Source organism: Coloeus monedula, assembly GCF_965178545.1.
Source record: "Coloeus monedula genome assembly, chromosome: 31".
NCBI lineage: Eukaryota > Metazoa > Chordata > Aves > Passeriformes > Corvidae > Coloeus > Coloeus monedula.
In genome coordinates this window covers 1871904-1880276 of record NC_138811.1, presented here as the reverse complement: position 1 = coordinate 1880276, position 8373 = coordinate 1871904, and the positions used below count along the sequence as shown (strand labels likewise).

The 8373-nt window shown below is 57.8% G+C and overlaps 1 protein-coding gene across 1 annotated transcript; it reads right to left on the bottom strand.

Moving 5' to 3' along the window:
* Positions 1 to 2930: 2930 nt before the first annotated feature.
* Positions 2931 to 8056, bottom strand: LOC309583598 (N-acetylmuramoyl-L-alanine amidase-like; the record flags this gene model as incomplete). Its single annotated transcript, XM_082299340.1, is given in 10 exon segments — positions 2931 to 2939; positions 4055 to 4173; positions 4811 to 5065; positions 5068 to 5147; positions 5731 to 5941; positions 6484 to 6893; positions 6998 to 7142; positions 7265 to 7342; positions 7620 to 7692; positions 7943 to 8056. Coding segments are annotated over 10 exon segments (1494 nt in total).
* Between the last annotated feature and the right edge of the window lie 317 nt (positions 8057 to 8373).

Sequence of the window (8373 nt, the reverse complement as noted above, 5' to 3'; positions counted from 1 at the left end):
CAGAGCTTTCCCAAATATCACCGTCCCAATCTTCAGGTGATATTATTAATTTTTGGATTTTTCTAACATCCACAGCTTTGGGAGTATGTAATAATGTCAATCCAAATTTTTTCCCCCAATATTTTTCTGGGTTTTTTGGATTCTTTTAGCTCTTGTTTTACTTTGCTATATTGGCATTGCAAGGATAATTTTGCCAGTTTTAATGTCTGTATTTCATTCATCAATTTATCATTTTCTTTTCTCATTTGTTCTCTCCATTCCCAAGCAGAGTCTAAGCATAGAGCAAGGGCATGACAGATTTTTCCCTTTCCTTTTGAATCTTTCAATGATCCCCACTTTCCATTTATTTTCTGTTTATACTTTCCCCACTGATACCAATTATCTGTCGGCCAGGGATCATCAATTTCAACATGACCACTGTGCTTCTGTAAATAGTCTGCCAAGTCTTTAGTCTGATTTTTTGAATCATTTGCCATCATCCTGCTTTGACTACGCCAAAATATTATCAGTGGGTGATGCAGGTTGAAATAAGTCCCTGCCTTTTGCCCAGGCCTCTGGCAGCAGGCAGTCGCGTTATGGAGGCGGCCAGCACCCCAAGACCCACTCTCATTCGTAAATTCTTTAATAACGGCTCTTTCAGTCTAATATAGAAGGAATTATTTATTTAATAGACACAAAACTAACAGGCATAAGAATTAAAACTGATTATTACTACACAGGAATAAGACAGAAAAAGGACAACTAGTATTATACACACTGGGTTAAAGCTACCGTTAATTTTACAGCTAGCAAAGAAATGGGATAGGTTAGGATTCAATGTATCTTACCACCAAATTGTTGAAGGGGCACACATCGAAATCTTTTCCCTCAATTTCCAGAAAAATAACCGCGATGTTGCACCCAAGCTTTGGGGACAAACCATCTCATTCCCAAGGAGTGTGTAAGAGACTTCTGCCTCTGTGACAAACTGTAGTACTTTTAAAGTGTAAAAACAGGCCTTTTGGTCACCCATGTTTTCTATCTCTTTCCACATCTGTGAAGCTGGCAGGCCTTTTGATGCCAGGAGATGATACCCACTGGGCCTTGCCAGCCTGGGTTACCTCTCCTATGTGCCCTGCCACAAAGCTCTAGACACAAATGTCAGGGGCAAGCTCTCTGGCACTGGCTTTGCAGCAGTGCAAATCTCAGAGTGGCCAGAAACATCCCAGTTACTCTTAAGCAGAGGAAAATAAATCTCTTTATTTATCTGTTTCAAGAAACAGCCAATAACCTAGAATAAAAATAGGTGTTATCCCAAAGAAGCGTAACATTCAGTCATTTCCAGACCTGTAATGATCCCTAGTTTCCTTAAGGAAAACAGTTCCAACAAGGAATAGGAATCTCCCCAACATTTTGCCTAAATGTAATTAGTGAGACATCAGCAAAAAAAATTAAGTTGGAAGTTTTAAACATATCTACAGCAGTTTCAAAAGATGTTCATGTTCTTTATAAGTTTTCTTTACTTTGAAAAATAACTCTGTTAATCAAACAGAATTTAATGTGCATGTTCTATAACACAGTAACTGTTCATTTTGTTATTGCCATATTGTGCACTGTTTCTAATAATTTATTTTCCTGCAGCAAGCTTGCTTTTTTCTTAAAACTGTGCCTGTGGGTCTTGGCAAGAGTTACCCCTGAAAGTGTCCTTGCAGGCAATGAGGGTACTAGTGCAGTTTGTTCAGGGAGATTGAGAAGCAGCAGTGACAGAGCAGATGTCCCTGCAATCCCCTATTCCTCTGTTTTGTAGTGTCCCAAAGTTAAATATATCAGTGAGTAAACTGGCCATGTGACTGCTCAGAGCTGCCAAAGCTGGGCCTTGCAGGGAGCTGCAGGACTGCATGGCCCTTGCTGTTTCCCAGAGAGGGCTGCCTGCGCACAGGGGCTCAGTCTCAGCCGGCAAGGAAAGCTGTGAATTTCCAGCAGCCTCCTGCCTCAGGGTGTCCCCCGGGAGCAGCCATGCGCCAGGCCGTGACTGCCAGCTGCACGCGCAAAGGAGCCGGTGTTCCACACCACGGCTGTGCCTGGGACAGAGACACGAGTGGCCACAGAAGTGGCCATGGCACTGTCCGCACGCTGTCCCTGCTGCTTCTCGCCCAGCCGCTGGCGGGGCACCAACTGCCAGCCACGCACTCCTAAAGCCACGGGCCCACTGGGACACTGCGGGGGCTGGTGGAAGCCAGCGGCCATTGTGACACAGCGGGGCTGCACAGAAGCCACGGTGCTTTGTGACCCGTGGCTCCCAGGAGAGCCTTTGTGATGCTGGGGACCTACCCGGAAGCCTGGCTCCACTGTGACACCAGCACAGAAGCTCGGGGAGCCCTGGAGACCGTGGGGACACTATGGAAGCTGACGGAAGCCTGGCTCCACTGTGACACCAGGGAAACTCAGGGAGCCCTGGACACCCTTGAGAGGGGATGGTCAATAATTAACTCATGTAAGCACAAGTTAACTATTAAGAGTCAGCAAAGGTTTATCACAAGCCTGAGAAGCAAGATGCACCTTTTCAAGTTAAGAGAAACAGAACCTGTTGAAGCCAGCACAGAAACTGCTGAACCAGCCAGCGAAGGACTGCGCATGCTGCAGAGAGAAAGGTGAAAAGTGCATTGTGACAAAGACTACTGATCTTCATCAGAAAGCCCCACGAGGAAGAAGAGGACCCTTCCTCAGTGCAGCCACCAAGGTTCACGGCAAATGCGTGGCACCTATGCTAATGATATTAATGACTTCTGAGAAGTAATTTGTGTAACCACGCCTATCCCAAGGAATGTGATGAATATTCATGAATGAAACCATATACTGTGCTCCGGCTCTCAATAAAGCAAATACCCACTTCTCTGACTGTCTCTGAAGCGTCTCTAGGCCCGGTTTGCAGCGATTCACCCTTTGTGACGCTACGGAACCTGGTGGAACCGAGGGGCCACCGTGACACTCTGGGGCCTTTTGGAAGCAACGAGACTCTGGTGGGAAGCCACGGGATGATTAATGCTGGCAGGAACCTGCTGCAGGTGGGCTCCTCTCTCCCAGCTTCCACAAGTGCTGCTAGGATGCCACTGCGGCACTGGCTTGTCACGGGCTCACGGCTTCCTTTGGGAAGGGCTCTGCTGCAGGATGGCATGCTGCAGAGAATGCAGGTAGATGTTGTGCTCCCTCCTGGCATGCAGGTGGACAAGAAAGCCTGATCCAGCCCCCGCTCAGCCCATGTGTGGCTGTGGCATTGGGGCGGGGCAACTTTGGGAGCAGCCCCAGCCCTGCTGCTGGTCCCGGCTGGGCACGCAGCTGCTGGGACACAGGTGTGTCCTGATGGCCCCGCCCGCCCCCTCACTGGTGGACAAGATTTGGGCCACTTTGAAGCCATGTTAGGGGTGAATTCGGCCGGTCAGAGAGGGAAGGGGACAATTTGAGAGGGTTTCTGGGGTGTCCCTCTTCTGCCCCCATCCGCAAATCTCCCCCTTCTATTGTTATTCCCTTCCCCACCCCTTCTGGTCCCTCCTGTGCCCCCAAAAGCCCCCGCAGAGGGGGAGGGACCCCCAGTGTCCACAGTCCCGGGTTTATGGGAAGGACAGGCAGCTGCCTGGGACTGCGGTGGGGACTGTCCTGGAGCAGTGCTTGGCTTTGTGGCACTGGGGCTGGGCACTGGGACTGGGACTGGACACTGGGACTGGACACAGGGAATGGCACAGAGCATGGGACACAGGGCACAGAACATGGTACAGGAGACAGGAACATGGCACATGGCACAGGGCATGACACAGGACACGGAACACAGCGTGCCTGCCCCAGTGCCCAGCACAGAGCGTGACCCGAGGGTCTCTGTGCCTCACATGCCACCTGCCACCCCCCCACTGGCACCTCTGTGTCCCCACCGGGATCCCTCCTGCCCACCGGGTACAGGTTGGTGGCCTTGGACATGGGGCTCCCAGTGCAGGTCCTGCTCTGCCACGAGCCCTGGGGACACTGCGGGGTCAGGTGGTGCCACCCTGGCACTCCAGGAGACATTCCCAGTGTCCCCACTCACCTCGGCACTGCCCAGTGGTACCAGGTGTCCGTCCACCAGTGAGAACTGGGACATGTCCCACACGATGGCATCGGGGGGCACTGGAGCCAGCAGCAGCAGGTACGTCCTCATGGGGGTCACTGAGGGGACAGAACAGGGTCACCCCTGCAAGGGACTGAGGGGTGGTGGTGGCTCCTGGAGTCCCCCCTGAAATGATGGGTGGGGGTCCCGTGGTGCTGCGGGTGGCAATTTGGGGGCTGGCTGCTCATTTACGGGGGTTTGGGGTCTCCAGGGTGGCCCCCAGTCCCTCCCGATGTCCCCTCCCAGCACCTCAAAGCCACCTCCAGCCCGTGCCTCAGTTTCCCCCCTGCTCTGCAGTGACCACCCGGACCTCATGTTCTGGAATTGGGTTTATTTTGGGGGGGGGGTTGGGGCTACTGGGATGGGCTGCTGGGCCAGTGGGGTGGGCCAGGATGTGGCCAGGCTGGTGGTCATCTGGGCTGGGAGCTTGCCAGGCTGGGGGGCTGCAGGGCCAGGGACCATCCAGAGCAGAGTCCAGCTGGGATCCATGGGTTTAGTGTCCATCCAGACCAGGGTCCAGACCAACATCTGCTGGACCAGTGTCCATCCACACTGGGCTGGTGTCCACCTGGACCAGTGTCCAACCTCTCCCGCCTCCATCCTGCCCAGCCCAGCCCAGCCAGTGCCACTCCTCACTGCAGAGTGGACAAGACCCATGGTCAGTCCCAAGATGACCCCAAACCCTGTCCCACCCACCCCACTGGTCACCCACCCCAAGCCCCAGGGCCACCAATGTCCCCTGGAAGCCGGGCCAGCTCTGCATCTCCTGGAAGAGGGCGTTGCCGGGGCAGTCGGTGTGGCCGAGGTGGCGGTGGCCGCGCAGGGTGAAGTCCGGCTGGACATGACCAGGGTGGACGGTGCAGGGCAGGAGCTGGTCCCGCACCAAGGCCAGGGTGTCGGGGTCCGGCAGGGTGGCCATGAAGTCATCAACGATGCCAATGCCAAAGCCTTAGGTGTTGTAGCCTTGGTGTGGGCACCCACCCAGTGCCACCCCTGGCCCTCGTACAGGTACCCGTCCGAGCCCACCACGAAACTGCGAGGACACAACGGGGACAGTGAGGGGACAATGAGGGGACAGTGGTGGGGACAGTGAGGGACAGTGGCGGGGACTGGGAAGGGACAGTGAGGGGACAGTGGTGGGGACAGTGAGGGACAGTGGCGGGGACTGGGAAGGGACAGTGAGGGGACAGTGGGGGGACAGTGGTGGGGACAGTGAGGGGACAGTGGGGGACAGTGGTGGGGGCCATGGGTGAACAGTGGTGGGGACAGTGAGGGACAGTGGTGGGGACAGTGATGGGGACAGTGGGGGGACAGTGATGGACAGTGAGGGACAGTGGTGGGGACAGTGATGGGGACAGTGGGGGGACAGTGATGGACAGTGAGGGACAGTGGTGGGGACAGTGAGGGGACAGTGAGGGACAGTGAGGGGACAGTGATGGGGAATGCAGGGGGACAGTGATGGGGACCACGAAGGGTGATGGAGACCAATGGGGGTGACAGGGACTGTGAGGGGTGACAATGGGGGTGGCAGTGCCCACAGGGGGACAATAACCCACCCCACAGGGGGGTGCCAGGGCCCATGGGAGGTGACAGGAACCAGAGGGGGTGATGGTGACCTGTAGCCGATGTCGTCCCAGCTACAGGTGTCCTGGTGGAAGTGCTGCATGTCCCTCATGGCGCGGCCGCAGGCGCCAAAGGTCCGGCAGGGCCACGCTGGCTCCAGGGTGTGGTGCAGGAACATCGAGCCCAGCGGGGGCCGCAGCAGGGATGGGGTGCCCCGGTAGGGACGGGCCCCCCACAGGCAGCGGGGCACGATGGCCGGGCACTCTGCCAGGACAATGGGATGGAGGTGTCCCCTGAGATCTTGGGGACATGGGGGGACAAGGAACTCCTTGGGGACACAGCAGAGGCCTTGCGGGGACAAGAAGCTCCTTGGGGACATGGTAAGAGTCCATGTGGGGACAAGGGGCTGGACAGGTCCTTGGGGACACGGCAGTGTCCATGTGGGGACGGTGGCGTTTGTCCAGCTGAAGGAACCTCCTGGGACTCATCGAGGGAACAGGGAGTGGCTGCTCAGGGGGTCCCTTGGCTGGGACATGGACGTGCCCGGTGTCCAACGGACACAGTGGTGGCCATCCAGGAGACATGGTAGTAGCCACCCAAGGGACGTGGTGGTGGCCCCTTCCACACCTTCTCCCCACCTTTGTGGGGTGACAACCCCCATTTGTGCAGTGACAACTGCCATTTGGGAGGTGACAACCCCCTTTTGGGGTGACAACCCCATTCAAGGGGTGACACCCCTGTCTGGGAGGTGACAACCCCGTTTAGGGGGTGCCACCCCCACTCAGGAGGTGCCACCCCGCCCGTACCCACGTAGCACTCGCTGAACTCCCGTGCCACCCAACGAGCCACAGCCGCCACCTCCTGTGTCCCCACGTCCCTCAGCAGCTCCGGGATGGGCGACAGCGTCCTCAGCAGCCCCAAAACCGCCGCCACCTCATTCTCCAGCCGTTCCCGTCCCACCAGCACCTCAAAATCCCGGCGCTGGTTACTGCTGGAGGGTCTCCCCGCTTCTGAGCCATTCCCGGTCCTGTAATAGCCCCGCAGCAGTTCGGCCACCGGGAGGGGTCCCCGGGCCAGCCGCACCCCCAGGACCACCCCATCCAGGGCCCCGATGGCCACAGGGTCGGGGACAGGGGATGGGGGACCCCTCAAGGTGTGATTTTGGGGGTTCTCCACATTGTCCCAGCAGCCGTTGGGTCCCAGCGCGGTGGCGTTGCTGTCACCCCCCCCCGCGCCAGAAGGAAGGATGTCCCCAAAGCCTCGGCGATGGTGACAGCCAAGGGGGGGTCGGCGGGTGGGTCCAAAGTGGGGAGGGGTTGCCCAACCCCCCCGGATCTCAGCCCCACCTCGATGCCAGCCAGGAGGGGACTGAGGGCCACCATGGAGCCGTCAGGGGCCAGCACTGCCCCAAGCTCCGGTGTCACCAGGTTGTGGCAGAGGAGCTCGGTCAGGAGCTGCCAATGGCCTGAGGTGACAACCGGGGGGTGTTCAGGGGTCCCAAAGGGCTCATCAGCACTGCCCGGCAGCCTAGCGTGCTGCAGACCCCCAGCCCCCTCCCCAAGGCCACAGCGGTGCCGGGGGAGTTGCCCCAGGCCAGGGACTCGACAGCGTGCAGGATGTCAAGCAGCGAGTCCATGTGGCATGGGGGGACAGCTGGGGACACACCTGGGGGGACAGCGGCTGGGGGGTGAGGGGAGTTAAGGGGTCAGAGGGGGTTGAAGGGGTGATGCACCCAAAAATGTGCCAAAAGCAAGGGGAGGGCACCTAAAACAGCGGGAAAGGATCCAAAATAGGGGAAGGACCCCAAGGAGAGGGAAAGGATCCAAAATAAGGGAAAAGGACCCAAAAGAGAGGGAAAGGACCCAAATCAGGGGGAAAGGACCCCAATCAGAGGGAAAGGACCCAAAAGAGGTCCTGGCGTCCTGCCATGGTGTGTCCCTACCTGTGCTGGGGTGGGCACAGACGCTCAGCACCAGGAGCAGCCACAGGAACATCCTGTGGGACACGGGCACACCCTGAGGGACACAGAAATGTCCTGCGGGACACGGGGACACCTTGAGGGACGTGGGGACCTCCTGCAGGATACGGTCCCAGGACCTCGGAGACTTTGGCCCCGCAGAGGGAAAGGGACAAGGACGTAGGGGGAGGGGCAGGGACACACGGAAGGGGATGGGGACACACGGAAGGGGACAGGGACAGTGACACATGGAGGGGAAGGGACACGAAGCCACCAGGACACACACCAGGGGGACAATGTCACCGCACCTGTGGGGACGCTGCCACCAGGATGTGTCTGGTGACACCCAGCATGGGGCCACGTGACCCCGCGGCTGACACTGACCCTTGCCCTGTCCCCAGGCTGAAGTCCCCTGGGCGCATTGGCCCTGGGCACCTCTGCGCTGGCCCTACCACCGTGGTGGCTCTGGGACACCCTGGTGGCTGTCACCTGCTTCTGGGCCACTTGTCACTGGCTGAACAAGTGCCCCCGTCACCCACCCTGCTGGGTGGTGATATTCAGCTGGGACACCACGGTGGTGACATCGGGGACATGGTGGCAGGAACCGCATTGGGCAGCCCTTCGCCGTGGCCGAGACGATGGCGGTGGCACCGCAGTGGCACCGGCGCTGTCCCAGTTTGTGTCCCCATTCCTTTCCATGTCCCCCCACGGCTGTGTCCCCCCATGTCCCAGCCCATGG